This window comes from Hyperolius riggenbachi, chromosome 2 (assembly GCF_040937935.1).
Source record: "Hyperolius riggenbachi isolate aHypRig1 chromosome 2, aHypRig1.pri, whole genome shotgun sequence".
NCBI lineage: Eukaryota > Metazoa > Chordata > Amphibia > Anura > Hyperoliidae > Hyperolius > Hyperolius riggenbachi.
The window spans coordinates 318,472,826-318,492,473 of record NC_090647.1 but is presented as its reverse complement, the minus strand read 5'-3'; the positions used below and the strand labels follow the sequence as shown (position 1 = coordinate 318,492,473).

Genomic DNA, 19,648 nt, shown 5'->3' with positions numbered 1-19,648 from the left:
CATTATTATATACTGTAGCTACTCTCATTTGGTTAAGGTACTAAATGTGCAGTAAACTGGTGACCAAACACCATACTATCCTACCTCGCACCTCAGCAATGCTGGTTGCTGCCATCAGTGAGGCTGAAGTAGGGTCCGTTGTTGGCTGCCATTTTGGAAACCTATGTTCTGCCCCTCCTCCCTCATGCCGCACCTCCACCTGCCCCTGCTGTCTGCCATAACCCCTCCTGGTGCCCTTGTAATGAAATTGCATGGATACTTAACCCAGGCAGCTACCAGGTGAAGAGGATAGTGGGCAGCATGGTTGTGTCCAAAGTCTAGCTCTCGCCTGACTACAGGAAATTGCTGTTACACAGTTGTTACTTCAATCAGTGAGGAAGTTTAAAGCATTTCTGAACTCAGAACTTCCTCTCTGCTCTAAAAGATACGCAACAGCATAATAACCTTGAAACAAAAACATATTTCTTTGTTACCACTGATACAAATCCTGTAATAAATTTGCACGATTTCTGCTTGCTGCTTTCCTGGAAGCAGACATGTTGTTAACCTCCTGTGCTTGCAAATGAGCTTATCTGCCGTGGCAGTCAGGTGACACATGGGAGACATCAAATTACAACTTGTGATTAGTCACAGATGAGGGGGAATTAGACATGTTAAACTCTCTGAATACATACAGGGTGCATTTCTCTCTGTTTTCTTTCTGTACTGTGACAGAGTTCAGGTCCATTTTAAAGTGAACCTTTAATGAAAAAAACTGCCCCTGGGGTTACTTACCTTGGGAGGGTGATGCCTCTGGAGCCTTATGATGTTTTCTGTGTAGCCCCAGTCCAGTTCTGGCACACCCAAAATCTGCTGAGCTTGTCGGTGCATGCGGCGGACCAACTGGAATCCTAGATGCTTTCTTGCTCCGCAGGGTGTACGTCACTAGCCAGGGAGGGAGGGAGGGGCAGCGCTATGCATATGACCCTGTTGCCACACTGTGGCATAGGCACCAAATTGCACCGCTAATATTAGATGTGCAGCCAACCTGAAAGATCATTCCTTTTAGTTCTGTTGGGGGCACCTGTGAGAGGTGCCATACTATAGGGAGTACAGTAGAAGAACAAAAGAGGTCGCTCATCAGTGATACAGTATGACCGATCACAAGCAACTTAATCAGTGGAGTCTGGGAACACCCTGTTCTGACATTATATATACATTTCTGAAAAATCTTTCCACAAACCGTGTTCTCTGACAAATGTACAGTAAAAATCTAGTGTGTGTACATAGCTTCAGTTTCAGAACAATGTAGCTTGGGAATACAGTGACCTTGTTGTGTGTATGTGGTTCTTCCTTCCCTATGCTGATGCCATCATAAGCATTACAATTCTAAGTTCTAACTCTGTCTCCAGCACCTAAGCTAACCTGAGCTCAAGTACAACCCATGACCTGTCTTCTCTAGCCATAAGTATCTCTGCTACTTTCCTTTCACTGTTTTCATTTTCTTCTTCCTTCTTACTAGTTGCTATCCTATGTGATTCTGGGCTGGATCAAGGATGTATTGAATGACATGAAATAGAGGTAAAGGTTTGCTGTACTCAGTGAAGGCTAGAAATGTATTTCTGTGACTCGCCACCTTAGTCTGGCATAACCTACATGTAAAACCTCTATCTCCCAACTCCTTATTGACTGTATGGTTGTCTTGCAGGCTCTGATACAGAAGAGAGCAGAGAGGATTTGCAGGATATATCGCAGAACATTCTACAGGCTGTTTTACCAAAGCTGAATATAGACACTACATCCGCTAACACACTAGCACACTGTGGTACAACAAAAGTGTTCCTAACACACTTGATGGTAAGAAAACGTATTATTCTTTAAACTTGTTTTGTTTTTGTCTAAAGTGGACTCTTTTTATGTTCACAGGGTACAGTGGGATGTGAAAGTTTGGGCAACCTTGTTGATCGCCATGATTTTCCTGTATAAATCGTTGGTTGTTACGATAGAAAATGTCAGTTGAATATATCATATAGGAGACACCCACAGTGATATTTGAGAAGTGAAATGAAGTTTATTGGATTTACAGAAAGTGCACAGTAATTGTTTAAACTAAATTAGGCAGGTGCATACATTTCGGCACTGTTGTCATTTTATTGATTCCAAAACCTTTAGAACTAATTATTGGAACTCAAATTGGCTTGGTAAGCTCAGTGACCCCTGACCTACATACACAGGTGAAACCAATTATGAGAAAGAGTATATAAGGGGGTCAATTGCAAGTTTCCCTCCTTTTTTAAGTTTCTCTGAAGAGTAGCAAAATGGGGGGTTTCAAAACAACTCTCAAATGATCTGAAGATAAAGATTGTTCACCATCATGGTTTAGGGAAAGGATACAGAAAGCGGTCTCAGAGATTTCAGCTGTCTGTTTCCACAGTTAGGAACATATTGAGGAAATGGAAGACCACAGGCTCAGTTCAATTAAGGCTTGAAGTGGCAGACCAAGAAAAATCTCGGATAAACAGATGCGACGAATGGTGAGAACAGTCAGTCAACCCACAGACCAGCACCAAAGACCTACAACATCATCTTGCTACAGATGGAGTCACTGTGCATCGTTCAACCATTCGGCGCACTTTACACAAGGAGATGCTGTATGCGAGTCGATGCAGAGGAAGCCTTTTCTCCGCCCACAGCACAAACAGAGCCGCTTGAGGTATGCTTAAGCACATTTGGACAAGCCAGCTTCATTTTGGAATAAGGTGCTGTGGACTGATGAAACTAAAATTGAGTTATTTGGGCATAACAAGGGGCGTTATGCATGGAGGAAAAACACAATATTCCAAGACAAACACCTGCTACCTACAGTAAAATATGGTGGTGATTCCATCATGCTGTGGGGCTGTGTGGCCAGTGCAGGGACTGGGAATCTTGTCAAAGTTGAGGGACGCATGGATTCCACTCAGTATCAGCAGATTCTAAAGACCAATGTCCAGGAATCGGTGACAAAGCTGAAGCTGCCCCAGGGCTGGATCTTTCAACAAGACAACAACCCCAAACACTGCTCAAAATCCACTAAGGCATTCATGCAGAGGAACAAGTACAACGTTCTGGAATGGCCATCTCAGTCCCCAGACCTGAATATAATTGAAAATCTGTGGTGTGAGTTAAAGAGAGCTGTCCATGCTGGGAAGCCATCAAACCTGAATGAACTAGAGATGTTTTGTAAAGAGGAATGGTCCAAAATACCTTCAACCAGAATCCAGACTCTCATTGGAACCTACAGTAGATGTTTAGAGGCTGTCATTTCTGCAAAAGGAGGATCTACTAAATATTGATTTCATTTCTTTTTTGGAGTGCCATTTTATATCGGCATGGCAAATCTATAAACCATGACATAGAACACCTGTACTGATGTGAGATTTTCACCGAAGTTAGATTTTCACCCAAGACTATCACAAGCAATTTTCGGGCAATACACACCCAGCATCTGTACGTAGCCTAAAGTGTACCTGAGATGAAAGACATCTCAGTTACCATACTTACTTGAGGCTTCCTTAAACCCACTTGAGGCCGCTTGATCCCTCGCCATCTCCCCGGGTGGCTCCTGCCACCTGCAGTACAGTCCGGTAGGCTGGCTGAGTTGCGCTCCTGTGGTGAGGGACCAAGCAGCCTCAAGGGGGCTTAATGAAGCCCCAGGTAAGTATAGAACCTGAGATCTCTTTCATCTCAGGTTCACTTTAAGGTCTTATTTTAAAAAAAAATAAATATATAAAATGTTTTTTATATCAGACCTGCTAGAGCTACAAAAAGACGTGTCATTGCACCTACCAGTAAGAAAGCCAGGTTGTAGCTGGTAAATATTATGTAAGGTGTTGCTACTGACGAAGGTCTTGGCAGTAGTACATGTAGGACCTGGTATTATAACCCAGGAGGAAAGACAACTGCAGCCCTTCACTTTGCATTGCTATGTGAAATTGATCACCTAAACATGATCTGATTGGCTTTCCGCATGTAGTAAGAACCACAGCAATATGCAAGGATCCCCCGTCTCCAAAACTGACCAAAATATCAGACTCCCCTGTATTTTCACTTCTGTGTCTGCACTCTGCATCATTTGTCCTCCTACATACAGGTACCTTAACATACAGCATTTTTTTTTTCAACAATAAACTTTTATTGAAAAACTCATACATACAACGTGTTACAGTAAGCAAAAGTTTTCATTTCCTGATTTTGGTATCAGTCATTTATCAACTACATAGGTGAAGTCCATTCTACAAGTAGTTATATGTCATTGTCATAACTGTGATTGCTATGGTGCATATATATAAATGAGCCAAAAACGTCCAACAATTTCCAGTTCCGGTGGTCAATAATGCTCACATAGGCCCTCAGGGGGAGAGAAAGTAGTTAGTGCCATAATTTACTTATATAAGGCGTTCTTACACAACTCTTACAAGAATCTATCCACCCAGGGCGACCATATCTTGTCAAACCGATCCTCCTCATCATATAACGAGGCTGTTATCTTCTCCATCCAGTAGTATTCATTAATTTTGTGCATAAGGGCAGTTTTTGATAGGGAAGGGGATTTCCACTCTTTTGCTATAATAGCCTTGGTGGCATTACAGAGGTGTACTAGCAATTTATTGTTATGTTTAGATAAGTGAGGGTCGGAGTGACCAAACAGGGCCACCCATGGGTCAGGGGTAACCTCTGTGCTCAGAACTGTAGAAGCCAGTTGAAAGCACAATTTCCAAAAATCCTGCACTATTCCACAGAGCCACCAACAGTGTACATGGTCTGCCTGCTGTGCGCAACCTCTAAAACAGACATCTGTGGGGGAAAGACCCCTTTTGAAGAGTAGTGCCGGGGATCTATACCAGTCATAAAGAATTTTGTATCCTCTTTCCCGAACTAGACTATTCCTGGAGGATTTAGCGATATCTAGACAGATAATTTCCCAGTCGTCCAGGGACCACACCTTCTGAAGCCTCTCCTGCCACTTAACCATGGCAGGGGAAATCTCTTCCAATTGCCGGTACCAGATTTCATAGTAAAATAATGAGATCATACCGGGAGTGTGGTTATAAGAGTGGAACTCTCTAGCGATAGGGGGTGATAGGGTCTCGAGGCCCTCTACTACGCAACTCTGGACAAAGTGCCTAAGCTGCAGATACCTAAAGAAGTCTGGTGTCTGTAACTTAAATTTGACCTGAATTTCCTCCCATGGGGTTATAGTACCGTCAGGGGCTATATCCTTGAGTGTAAAGGGTCCCGACTTCAGCCAGTTTATCCACGGTTGGGTTTCCAGACCCGGTGGGAAGTCCCGATTTAAAAGGATAGATTCGTCTAAAGATCTTTTATGTAGGAGCCCAAGACTAGATTGTTGTCTTCTCCAAATAGATAGGGATTCTAGAATTACCGTTATAGGCCCTGATTTATTCAAAAAAGGGCGTTTGGTCCAAAGTAGGGATGATAAGGGGAAAGGATGGATTATAGCTGCCTCCAAATCTACCCATCTAATTGTAGCCCTGGGGGCTGACCATTGTGCAAGTTGGGCTAACCTAGAGGCATAAAAGTATTTAAGTAGCATAGGAGCTCCCAGGCCACCCTGATTTTTTCCTCTAGCTAAATGTAGATAACTTATTCTAGGTACTTTGCCCGCCCATAAAAATCTCAGAAAGTGTGACTGTAGTTTTTTGATATCTGAAGGAGATATCCTGATAGGGAGGGCTCGAAAAAGATAGAGGATCTTTGGTAGAGCAGTCATCTTGAGGGCGTTTATACGGCCAGTCAGTGAAATATTATAGTGATTCCACTCATTCAGTAGGGAGTGAAGTTTAATGATGATGGGAGTGTAGTTGGCCGTATAGAGTTGCGTAATAGAGGGCGTTAGGATAACCCCAAGATATTTCAAACCTTTATTTTGGATCTTAAATTTGAAGGAGGTGGCCAGAGCTTCCTGTTGCAGTTGTGTTAGTCCAAACGTCATTGCTTCTGATTTAGTGCGATTGATTTTAAAGCCAGATACAGAACAAAACACATCTATAAGCTGAAATAAGGCCGGCAGTGAGGTGTGAGGGCTGGAGAGGGTGAACACTGTATCATCCGCAAACAGAGCGATTTTGAATTCCTCCTCTCCAATCCTCACCCCCCTGATATTAGTGTCACCTCTTACCAATAAAGCCAAAGGTTCAATGCACAGGGCAAAGAGAAGAGGAGAGAGAGGGCACCCCTGCCTAGTACCATTCATGATTGGAAAGGGCTTGGAGCGCAACCCCATATTACATACCGATGCCGTTGGATGTGTATACAAGCTGCGTACCCCATTGAGGAATTCCCCTGCTATCCCAAATTTCTGTAAAACCAAGCGTAGATATCTCCAATCAACCCTATCGAAGGCCTTCTCTGCGTCCAATGATAGAAGCAGAGAAGGCCCTCTAGCATGGTTCATAACCTCTATTGTGCTCACCATTCTTCTAACGTTATCTGTAGTTTGTCGCCCCATTATAAATCCCGTTTGGTCTGGGTGAATGACCTTTGGTAGTAAGCTATTTAGTCTGTCGGCCAATATTTTTGAAAATAATTTAATATCCGAGTTTATTAAAGAGATTGGGCGATAGTTTGAGATCTCGGCACTATCTCTACCTGGTTTGGGGATAACTACTACTGACGCCTGCAAGAACTCTGGCAATAAGTCCTCCTCTCCTAGCAACAGTTTGTTGAAGAGGGAGGTTAGTACTGGTACTAGTTGCGATTTAAATGTTTTATAAAACAAAGCTGTATAGCCGTCAGGTCCAGAAGCTTTACCGTTTTTCAGCGAGGAGATGGTGAGCTCGAGCTCTTTAGGTGAGATAGGGGCATTTAATTTAGATATATCCTCTTGGGGAAAGGAGGGTATTTGGATTTTATCTAGGTATTGGAGGATAGAGCGGGCTGTCATCCTGGATTTGTCTGTCGTAGTGCCATCATATAAGCTTGTATAATACTGTGAGAAAAGATCTATTATATGGGAGGGGTCATAAGTCTTCTTCCCTTGCTGGTCTCTGATAGGGTGTATTCTGTTTTGGGCCAATCTCTGTGATAGTTTGCGCGCTAACAGGGTGTCGGGCTTATTAGCTTTATCATAAAACTTTTGGTTTGTAAGTCTTAAAGAACGTTCTGCTCTCTTAAAAAGAATAGCGTGAAGTTCTTGCCTTAATGACAGAAGTTGGTCCAGAGCATCCTGTCCCCCAGAGTCAGCATGTAATTTTTCAAGATCCCTAATTTGAGTTTGGAGTTTTTTGGTTTTAAGTTCATTAGCTCTCTTTCTCTGGGAGGAAATTTTGATTAGAGTCCCTCTAACTGTGGCCTTCAATGCTGCCCAATGTATATTCCTGGAAGTGTCATTTGGGGAATTATGTAAAAGATATCGCTTGAGGGATTCACCGACCTCTGCTTGCACTTCACGTTCCTTTAGTAAGGATTCATTTAGCCTCCACTGGAAATGTGTGGGAGGACCCCGTATGGATATGAGGGCACTAACTGAGGCATGGTCAGACCAAGATATTTCTGACATGTCGATTGTGTTAGATCTTTCTAAGAGAGTTGCGTCCATAAAGATAAAATCAATTCTGGAGTACGTGCCATGTGGGTGGGAATAGAAGGAGTGCCCTCTCTCTCCCGGGTGTGAAGCCCGCCAGGCATCCCATACATTGACCTCCTGCAAAAAAGATATAAGAGCTTTACTGGGGGGTCTCCGCATAGGCGAATTCTCAGGAGGGGTGTCCAAGGTTGTATTGAAATCTCCAGCCAAGAGGAGTTTACCCTCTCTATGCAATGCAATCTTGGAGGCCAGAGTATTTAAAAAACGTTTCAGCCCTTCAGAGGGAGCATATATGCTTACAATTGTATATATCAATCTAGAGATTGAAGCTATTACTATGAGAAACCTTCCCTCAGGGTCTCTGATTATTTTAGACACATCCAGAGTGGCATTTTTCTTAAAGAGCACGGCCACCCCACATTTTTTGGATGGGGCTGAGGCATAATAGGTATGGGGATAAGCTTTATGCCAAAATTTTGGTTCGGAGCCCTTTTTAAAGTGGGTCTCCTGGAGACAAAGTATGTCTGTGTTCTGACTTTTATAGAAATTGCTCACCATTCTTCTCTTTTGGGGTGCATTCAGGCCCTTAACATTGTGTGTAACAATTTTAAGATCCTTAGGAACCGTATTGGCAGGAGGGTCCAAGGGGGGACCCATCGTTGGGAACTGACTCATATTAAATGTAAGGTAGCCATGCTCTCGTATATCAATGACATCATAGGGTTAGACATTAATAACATCTCTATAAGGATAATAATAATGCAGACTGGATACCAGTTGAATAGCACATTTTGCTGCTTGTACGCTTGTACTGCGACTATAACCTGTAACCAAGTAGACATAGGATAACAGAACATAAAAGAATAACATAAAAACAATAACTCTGCCATGGGGAACTTGGCAAGGTAGGGAGCCATATCTTTGGCTTCCCTAATAAACTTTCAATTAGCTGCGTGAGTGGTATTTGCAGCTTTCGTGGGGGTCGGTATGCCTTAGGTGCCAAATCCGAGTGGCGCAGGCCTTAGATCCGACTCAGGCCTTGTTGCAGTAATACGCAAGGCAGACAGGCTATTGTCTCTCTTCGTCAACAGGCCGAGGTGGAGAAAAACAAATACAGATGATAGCATAGTCTTAGTTCAGTATTCAGTATTAGCAAGGCGATCATGCTGGTTCACATTACGTACAGATTTCCTGGATCTCACCTTTGTCCAAGCGACCCGAGGAGAGGCCACCCGACCTTGAGGAGTGGTTGCAGGTGAAGACTGGCTCTCCGGGGACTCGATACCTAGCTTGTCTAGCGTGTCCTGGATCATATGCGGGCCGTAGACCACAAGCTGCCGGCCGTTATGTAGCACGATGAGTTTAAACGGGAATCCCCATCTGTACTTGATCTTGTTGCGCACTAACAAAGTAGTTAGGGGTTTCATCTCTTTTCTTCTCCTCAAGGTGATCTGGGAGAGATCAGGGAAAAAAGTGATGCGGTCGTCTCCGAAGGCGAGGTCTGGTGAGTTGCGTGAGTGATACAATAGTGCTTCACGTGTGCTATAATAATGGAACCGCAGAATGATATCACGCGGTGGCTCATCATCTCTCGGCTTAGCTCTGAGAGCTCTGTGAGCTCGATCCATACGTAGTTCAGCGGGCGGGAGATCGGGCAACAAGGAGGCGAAGAGGGATTCAAGGTAGGGAGTTAGTTCTTCGATCGCCTCCGGAACCCCTCTTACCCTGAGATTGTTTCTCCTGTCTCTGTTCTCCTGGTCTTCCTGGCCATCTTTTAGGGCCTGTACATCTGTGCGTATCTCGGCAAGGTCTTGTTCTGTCTGCGTGCAGAAGGCCTTAACCTCGTCCACCTCCTCCTCTAGCTCATGCAGCCTCTCACCTAGCGCTGAGATCTCCCCTCTGATCTCTTTGACCACACTGGTGTTGGATGTCTTTACCAGTTTTTCGATATCTTGATAAAGCTGTTTCAGGTCTGCTTTAGTCGCCGTGCCTGGGGCGGGGGAGGCCTTGTTCTGAGGCTGTGCTGCATCGCCAAGCGGGCGGGCGCCATCTTGTGAGTTCCCCGTCTTGTTCCTCCGAGTGAACATATCTGGGATTCCGGGGTCCGCATCGGCTCCGTTCTTCTTGGGGCCCATCACAGAGGTACACTGGGGCTTCTCTGCTTCCCTATAGTAAGAGAGAGGGGGTTTCCGTGAGGTAAGGGTGCTCGGTAAGGCCTAGTTAGACGGAGCTAGTCCTGCATGCGTCCTCTCAGTAGCGCGTCCAGGCTCCGCCCCAACATACAGCATTTTTATCTATTTGCTTTTGGGGGAAAAAAAGTTTTATTTTGTCTTTATGAAGAGGAAGTTTAATTTTAACTAATATTTCCACTTTAAAGCATGTTGTTTTTTGGGGGTTTTTTTTTTTAAATGGCTACAGATAATTTAGTCTGAAAATGAAATTTTGAAGCGGGCCCTGTAACATTTGACCGTGCTAAGTCGGAAATGGTGATGATTGACGTATAAGTAGACAAAGGAAGCAAACAAGCATAAGCATGCCGCCATATCCATGCACCTACCCATAACACATTGAGTCCAGTACAACCCAAAGCATAATAATAGATATGCCAGTGGTGTACTTCCACAAGAATTATTCTTTTGCACACCTTCCTTTACCCAGGACACGATCTGCATGGAGTTGGAATGTCCACCCATGTTTGTGTGGGTTTCCTCCAGTTAAAGTGGACCTGAACTCTTGCACAGGACAGAAGTAAAACATAGAGGAATGCACCCTGTATGTATTTAGGGCGTTTAGCCTAATTCCCCCTAATCTGTGACAAATCACCACTGTAATTTGATCATTCAGCTGTGTCAGCTCAGGAATCTCCTCTGCCACAGCAAAGCTGCTAATTTGTAAACACAGGATGTTAATCCTATGTCTGCTTCCATGGAAGCAGGAAGTAGACACACTCCAGATTTATTGCAGGATTTGTATCAGCTGTAACAAAGAAATGTTTTTATTTAAAGGTTATTATGCTGATGGGTATCTTTTAGAGCAGAGAAGAAGTTCTGAGTTTAGGTCCGCTTTAATTTTGATTATGGAAAGGACATTAGGCTAGGACTATAGTTGGGATTAGATTGAGTTCCTCTGAGGACAGTCCGTACCATGATTCTGGAATGTGCTGTGGAAGATGTTAGCGCTTTATATATGCATAATAATAAACGATTGCTTCAAATTCACAAGGTTGTGTTGCTGTAAACTTCTACTGATTTAGCGGGGCATTTTTTTTTTCCAACCAGTTCAAACATTTTCTGATCTTACACTAGGAATTGATTGACAGCCTCAATGGGTTTTTTTAAGCCCTCTGATTTGACCACAAAAGGTACAACAAATATCTGAACCTTTGATGCCTTTTTCATCTTGTTAATAAAATGTAAAAAACAGCTTGGGCATCTGGCTGTATATAAATATACTACTGATTTACCCCCCAATTGTAGCGATTACCGGTAATTGCTTTAGTACAATTTTATGTCCGATCTGCATTTAGCTTTACCTTTATTATCATCCTTGCTTGGTTTCTTGCACTTGATCATTTCTATCACACACTGGCTTTGCATGTAATGTTAATTTCTTTTCAATATTTAATAGATAGATGAGCTTGAGAAGCAGAGGGAACAGGCCTTTTCCCAGAGAGCATTCTGTATTCAGTGCTGCTGGAGGAGATACAGACAGAGAAAGCTCGCCAGACAAAGGCAGGCTGCCACAGTTATCCAAGCAGGTAGCGTGATGATGCTGAAGCGATGTCTGTGTGTTTCTGGGAGTGATTGTACTGACATTGTATGTCTGTGTTTTTTACAAGCTGCATTTGTTTACTTGCAAGGTATCTTTATACACAGAGATATTATTTCTTGTCCTGACTGTGTGTCTTCCTCTGTCCAGATAAGTGAAATGTGTGTCCTCATTTGTGTTCATTATTTTCCAGCTGTCAGGGGCTGGCTTTTAAGGAAGCATATTCAAAGGATGCACCAGGCGGCAGCAGTCATCAAGAGAGCATGGAAGAAATGGAAGGTAATGTGTGATTTGAGAATATCACTTCGGTATTATACCATAAGCATTATCTGCATCTGTTTAATGGATGCAGCATGTTTGTGTTTGTGCATCTGCTGATATAACCCTGAGACACATGAGACATGCAGCTAAATCCAAACCAATTAGTGCTACCACCCCCCTTGTCTGCTAGTGGTTTCTGGGTGCATCAGCCCTTCAGTAAGCTGTGCTTGGCATTCACAGGTGGACCTATAACCCCATACACAGGGCTATTTGTCAATTTCATAAAAAAAAAAAAAAAGAGAGAGAGATTTGATTAACTCCTTGCTGAAAGTTGCTACTTGTGCAGTAGAGTGAATGAGAAGTGTACTTTTAGCATATTTAACAAATCTGTTCTAAATTGTATCCTGATTAATAATGCAATCATAATATATGGCTGATTTATGGACGATCTGGCTACCTGTTTACATATTCTTCTCCTCCCCTTCAGCCTGTATGCAGTATATACTGTACACCAGCTCTAATATATCTGCATGCTGCCAATTTCTGCGTGAAAGGTGCACTCACATAGATATATTATGTTATTCAGGACTAATCAATACGCTCCCTGCATATCACTTCTTATTCCTATTCCTGTCTGTGCCCAGGAGGAAGATAGCCTGGAGCATGATAGAACTCATATCAGGTGAATACAGATTTCATTCTAGGATATCAGAACTGATGTGCAGTATACATAATGCAGAAGCTGCTATGGAGGGGGGAAGTGTTTTTAAATGACAGCTGATCTGTTCTTGTGTCTTTACAGAGGCTGGCTAAAATCAGTAATGCATTATAATTCTCTTATTATGGAGAAAGTTGGGGTTGTTATATACACGTATGCTTTAAACTTGCAAAATGTATCCTCCAGAAGGTTCCTCCAGGGGCTGAGACTTCCTCCGTCCTTTTCCACTGGCCTGATCCAGCAATGAGACCCCCAAAGCATAGCCCCACTGTGCCTGCACAGTAGCACGGACATGCTCGAGCTTCCACAGCAAAAGCCGATCCCAATCGGGTCCAGCTGGCCATACACTGGTTGAAAGGCGGCTTGCGAAGTAGCACAGACTCTATTGGGATTAGCATTCTCCGCCAGATCCGAAACAGGTCTTTGGTGGTGTGTAAGGGTGAGAAGTCAACAAGCTGTTTATCGGTGATCCCAGCTCTGGAACAGAATGATGAAAGGCGACAGGGCAAGCCTCAAGAGGATTAAGGGGCTTCCCCCTCCCAAGGGAAGTATCCCTTAGGGGTGTTTTTTTCCTTACAGGTGCACTTTAAAGGACACAGAACTAAGGACTGGCAGGCACACAGACTGGACCTGGGCGATGAGCCCTGAAAGACAACCAGGGAGGTGGTGAGTGACAGTCCCAGAGTAAACTCAGTGTGCTCTGGATAGAGCAACCAAAGCGTTGCAACATGAAATGTAGTGAAGTGATGGATCCGGCACTATGGAGTATATTTATTAGCTGTAAGGTGCAAGTGAATCACATGATCACGGTACAGGCATAATTAGCAGAAAGTACTTATCATGATGAGACTCAGGATCGGAGGATGGCAGTGGGTGACAGAGGGTGCACGGCCTGATGACCATTTCACAAGGGCTTTACTTCTTGAGGCCAAAACTTGCACCCTCTGGTGCCCACCGCTATCCTCCAACCCAGAGGCTCATCATGTTGAGTACTTTCTGCTAATTATGCCTGTACCATTATTATGAGATGCACTGTACAACTAATAAATATACTCAATAGTGCTGGATTCATCGCTTCACTACATTTAATGTTATAATAATAATCTGAACATTTGTATAACGCTTTTCTCCTGTCAGACTCAAAGCACTCAAGAGCTGCAACCACCGGGACATGGTCAAGAGGCCATCCAGCAGTGTTAGGGAGTCTTGCCTTGAACTCCTCACTGAATAGGTACTGGCCCTAGCCAGGATTCGAACCCTGGTCTCCCATGTCAAAGGCGGTGCCCTTAACCAGTACACTATCCAGCCAATGTTGCAACACTTTAAAGGACACCTGAAGTGAGAAGCATATGGAGGCTACCATATTTATTTCCTTTTAAACAATGCAAATTGCCTGGTTGTCCAGGGGCGTAGCAATAGGTGGTGCAGAGGTTACGACCGCATCTGGGGCCCTTGTGCCAGAGGCTGTATCATTTAAGTATAGAGTGCTTGGGGGGAGGGGGGTTGGGGCGGGCCCATGTAAAACTTGCATCAGGGCCCACAGCTTCGTAGCTACGCCGCTGTGGTTGTCCTTGTGATCATCTACCTCTAATATGTTTAGCCATAGACCAAGAACAAGCATGGAGATCAGGTTCTCTGACTAAAGTCTGGCTGGATTTACTGCATGCTTGTTTCAGGTGTGTGATTCAGACACTACTGATGCCTGAAAGATCATCAGGATGCCAGGCATCTGGTAATGTTTAACAGGAAATAAATGTGGAGGCATCTATATCCTTCTCACTTCAGGTGTCCTTTAACATTGTGCTTGTCAATATGTGTGTTTCTAGCAAACCCACTGCACATTATTTGTTGTTACAAATCAGGTGTATCATCTCACTGATGAGGTACGCAAAACTGTGTACATTACAATGCAGCACTTCAAGTCAGTGTAAAAGCACTCTTTTAGTAGTGTTTACTGCAGCAGCCGTACATTATTGCAACATTTCCAGATAGAAAAAAATAATTGTATTTTGTGTTTATTTAGGAAAAGATGGAAGCACTGGCTGCTATGGAGCTGGATGACTCTTCAGAGATAGAAGGTCTGCAGTCATTACCAGAATCTCCAATTAAAGTTCTTAATTCTTCAAGAACAGATTCCACAGAAGACAACACCCCGATCACCAACGAGGTGGTTCAGTCCTGGATTCTTGGTTTTGCCTTGTCTCGTGCTCCACCCATCAGGAAGACAGTAATGGCAGATGGGTTCAACAGGAATCTGTACCTCTTAGCTTGCCTGAACATCCTTAGCAGAAATAATGGCTATAAGGTAGAAGCAAATCGATCAGAACAGGGCATAACTTCCATCCGTGCACTACCTCAGGTAACAACACTCTACTCTTATTTGCAGAAGTGCTTTGGTTGATTGTGTACTCTGAAGATCCAGAAGGTGAAGTGTTCTGCTGAGCACAAGTGTAAAGCTGGCCATACACTGGTTGATGTGGCCAACAGATAGTTTTCTCTCAGATCACTATCTCATTGAATCCCTATCTAATCAGCTGGATATCTGAAACCTCTACCAACCTTTGTGTTGTGAAGACCGCCCTAAGAAATTTATTAGAATTAGTTTTTCTGCTTTACGGGTCACATTATAAAATACATACCATGTAGCGTGAGATTGAGAGTGATAAAAACAGACTTAGCAGCCACGGTCTATCACTTTCAGTCTCAAAGTTGGCTGAGGTGGCCAATAATTACTATCAGCAGCCTCTGAACCATGACCGCTGCCCAGCCAGTGATCTATTAGGTGGATCAACTCGGCCAAATGACAGTTTGTTCTTGCCCAACCCGCCATATGACATCATATCCTCTCTCCCTCCCCTCCCCCCCCAGCCTCGGCCCAGTGATGTCAACTGAGTGGTCAGGTCCCATTAACTGTGAATGAATGTTACTTTTGTCACTGTAATTACCAAATCTGCATTTTGTACCAATTCTGTATATTGTACGTTGGTGTATTCCATTATCTGTATTATTTTGTACTTAATGTTTGTTGCTTACTTTTATAAAGCCACAACATATCCCATGGCACTGTACAATCAATAATAATATACTATAAAGTTGAAATGGATAAGATAAGATGTGTACTATTCAGCAGCATTTTATACATTGGGAGCCGTGCCTGTTGGAGGACATGTATGTAACCTGCACTAGCTTATAACACATCTTCTATAGAGCTGCCTCTGATTCCCTTACTCCTGTCTTTCCTTAGAGAGCCGTGAGGTTCCACTGCAAGAGGTCACCGCTGCATTTTGCTAACATATGTCCAGAAGCGATCAACTGTGGTGTATCCGGATTTAATGAGATTTTGTTGGAGAGAATGAAATGATGAACACAAGGACATACTGGAAAAATATGCAGTAAACCTTTCTCTGTTACAGAGAACTTGTCACAAAAGGGTATTTTTAGAAATCTGACTGTTATGTACTGTAAATTGTTGTAATACAGAGTTTTACCTCTCATGCAGTTCTTCGTCCTGCATGTGAAATATCATTTTTAGTTATAATGGAGGACTTTGTTCTGTTTAACTTCAGTTCTGCTCAACTTCAGTTCTGCTCATTCAGAAACTGCCTCTGTGATGCTTTTGTAGCCTGGTACTGATTTTAAAATTAAAAAGACACACCAATTGCAAAGTTTGGGTACAGACTGACCCATGCATGAACCTTGGGCCTGATGCACTAACTAGCAGTAACATTTCTGTGCGGAGACGGCGCATGTCGATATTACCAGTACTCTGCAACAATGTACTGCGAATTATGCAACTAGCGTGACCACCGGTACTCTAGTACCGCCAGCGTTGCTACGGTAATGAGCATTACTGTAGCAGTGCTCGTGTTACTAGAGTAACGTGGGTTGTGCTAATAGCGTAACGAGCAGTACACTGCTGCAGCAGTACCGGTAATACTAGTTAGTGTATAAGGCCCCTTGTCACTTCTTCACACATAACTTATGTTATTTTAATTTGCCATTATTTGGGGATACCTCTCATGTCAATATTGTGCCAGTGTTGAAATATGGGAAATGTATGGAGAAAGGGGAAATTCTTCATAGTTCAGACGAGTAACACTGGCCTACATTATCACCCCTAGTAAGATATGGTAGGATAAGGGTTCTACACTGGATAATATGGCTGGTGAAGATTTGTGCAGTAACACAATGCTTCTGTTAAGGCCCCTAAGGTGACATGAAAAGATAAAATGCACAGGCAACCAAAATTCGCAATTTACATTATAATGGGTGAAAACTTTTTAAGCACTAAAATGTACATTTATTTTAACGAGTACCTGATAAATCCACTTCAAATTTGGCTTAAATAATCACCGTGCCGTTTTCTGAATGGAATGATAGCTGAATAGGCAGCCACACAGTAGAGCTTAGTCAGCATGGCTGAGTGGGTGGGGCAGGAACCCAATTCACTATGCTAAAGCTGCTCAGCTCCGATATGTACAGTAATTAGGGCCCACATTAAAAGGTGTCTTCTGAAATGCTATTGTTCTTCCCACGCAAAGCTTATTTAACGCGGGTAACTGGAGTTGCACTGTAAATAACAGGGAAACGGCCTTCACAGGCGAGTAAAGCTTTACTGCCAAAGCAGTTTCAGAGAAGAGTTTAATATAAATGCCCTTTTGTGACTGGTTACTTTAAGAGAACTAAATTGTTAATCCAGTGGGCAGGGTGGGATCGGTTGAAAAGGGCGCCCGAGCTGCCTGTATGAAAAGGGCGCCGCCATAGACATCAATGTTATTTCTGGAAATATGGGCTACAAGGTGTAGAAAAGGGCGCCCGAGTTTTGATATAGGCTACAAGCGGGCTCCCCTTTGTAGCCCATATTTTTTCGGATACAAGGTTTTCGGCTACAAGCGGGCTCCCCTTTGTAGCCCGTATTTTTTTCGGCTACAGTAAGGTGCCCCTCTGTAGCCCATATTATTGCCTTTTTTTTTTGTAGCCTAAGTTTTTATATGGGCTACAAGCACTGTAAGCCGAATTATTTCATTCCCCCACTATCCATGGCGGCCTGGAGGGGGAATAGTAATTAACACATCCCGGAGTTTTTTTCTAGCCGAAGTTTGTATATGGGCTACAAGCGCTGGAAGCCGAATTATTTCATTCCCCCACTATCCATGGTGGCCTGGAGGGGGAATAGTAATTAACACATCCCGGAGTTTTTTTGTAGCCGAAGTTTTTATATGGGCTACACCAGGCGCCTTTTTTGTAGCCGAAGTTGGTATATATATGGGCTCCACCAGGCGCCCTTTTTTACCGGCGCCCTTTTCATGTAGACCCGGCAGGGTAGACACTAAGTGATGCCTGCATGTACTGTTCCCTCTCAGAATGCTGGGAAACATGTATAATGTGTTTTGTTTATTTTCGTGGAAAGTGGTGTGTTCCCCCTCCCAACTCCCAGTTTGCTGCACAGGCCCATCACTGTTATGCATGGCCAATAGCGAACGGTGCACCAAGACCATTATTTGCATATTAGCATAGCCCGAATTCAGGCCGCCAGTTCTCTGAGCAGTACATGAGGCCACCTCTAGGTACCTGCATGTATCTGGTTCGCAGTTTCAACCTTTAACTGAGATACTGGTTTACTTAAAAGTGAACCTGTGTCAAACTTAACAAAATGGCCATTAAGTGTAAGGCCCCTTTTACACAGTTGCTCTCAATTAAAACTGAAAGAAAATGGATTTTCAAAGTAATCCCCATGTTTTCCTGTGGCACAGTTCCCACTTTACGTGTTTTAACAGTACACTTTTTTTCCATAGCAGTGCATTGTGAAAAAACTTTCAAACGCACACTAACGCATACCAACGCATTAACTGTAAAAGGGCTCTAAGGCTGAATTCTATTCAGCTCTACCAAGCCCCACTGCTGGAGCCCTCTGCAGACTCTTGGTTTTTTTTTCTAATTGAGCACAGCAGGTTCTGCAGTCCATAAATCTTGGTACAGGAGTAAAACTACATTTGAGTTTGACTGATGGTCAGCTGGGCAGGTCTACCAATCTGTATTAAATGATAAACTGTCTTGAAGTTAGGTGGACTGGCAACATGTCTGTACTTAGAAAGCCACACCCCTGCCACAGTCCACCAGCCTCTACATTGGAACAAAGGCTAGCTTTTAGTGAAGTGTAGTGTTGTACCTTGTTAGTCATCAGTAAAAGCAAGAAGTTTTGAATCAGGATGATGCCATTTATTAGCTAACTTAGAGATAAATAGAGTGAGCTTTCAGCTAATACGCTTTCATTGGACTTGCTTCCTGGAACCAAGCTCACTTTTTATTTATCTCTAAGTTAGCCAATAAATGGTATCATCCTGATTCAAAATGTCTTGCTTTTAGTGAAGTGGGCAGACATGGTCATGATTTCTGTTGGTCCCCTGATGTAAAAAGTCAGTCAGTGCTCCAATGCAGGGACATATGTATGAGCAGGTGGCTGTGGTCAGAGGTGGATACTACAGAAACTGCTCTCTGTAGCCTTGGTTTTTTTTTTATACACAAACTGCAGAGCATGTGGTACAGTTGACTAGAATGCTGCTTTACCTTTAGTGGGCAATTTATCTAGTTTTACACCAATTCACTTTTAGGGATTTCTTACACTATTGTGTACACTAAATTTTAGTGTTTTTAATCATTGTGCAATAATTGTTTGATAATATATTGTGTAAAATTTTATAAGTGTTTGTTGCTGTCCAACGTACTGTGTGTAAACTGGAATTATGCACTGACCTGTATGTATATATGCAGAAATTAGCTGATCCGAGTGGCAATACTGCAGAATATATATTTTGGTGTACATTTTGTATTAGCCTGTAAAAAAAACACTACACATGTAACACTATATAAATGGATTTCCTTATCAGTATGATTTTATGAAACCTGGATTTCCCTTATAAGTATCCTTATTTATAGTATTTGCTCACAAGTCTAAATTATGGTTGTGGTCTCCTATGAAATGCTGCCTATACTTGTCATATTAACATTGTTATTTTCCTTACTGATATAATGTATATATTTGTATTTTTGAACATAAAATATTAAACACAACAAAATATTCCTTTTACTACATGATGTACTGAAACTTGAATAATGTTTTAACAGACTTGCTGAAAGAAAAATAAGATGCTTCCCTAGGGAGATGGAAGTCTTTTGATCCTCCAGGGGCTTCCCCAGTCTCCTTTTATCTGGCCGTTCGAGAACGGGGACCTCCAAGGTGCGGTCCCGATTGAGCCCAAGCGTGTCTGTGTCACTACGTAGGTACAATTTAGCAATGCTTTGGGGGTCTCTGCACTGTAATAGCCTGATGGAGG

General features: G+C 43.1%; 1 protein-coding gene across 2 annotated transcripts in view; it reads left to right on the top strand.

Moving 5' to 3' along the window:
- The window catches only part of MYO19 (myosin XIX), a 93,876-nt gene extending 74,475 nt beyond the window's left edge, over positions 1-19,401 (top strand). The window contains exons 20-24 of one of the 2 annotated variants that reach the window (XM_068269197.1): positions 1,688-1,836; positions 11,195-11,324; positions 11,529-11,614; positions 14,338-14,673; positions 15,559-19,401. In XM_068269197.1, the coding sequence (XP_068125298.1) occupies positions 1,688-1,836; positions 11,195-11,324; positions 11,529-11,614; positions 14,338-14,673; positions 15,559-15,675 (818 nt within the window). In that variant the 3' untranslated portion in view covers positions 15,676-19,401. Of the gene's footprint in view, positions 1-1,501; positions 1,562-1,687; positions 1,837-11,194; positions 11,325-11,528; positions 11,615-14,337; positions 14,674-15,558 lie in introns of those variants that run through there. The other variant, XM_068269198.1, reaches the window with a different exon arrangement.
- Positions 19,402-19,648: the final 247 nt, after the last annotated feature.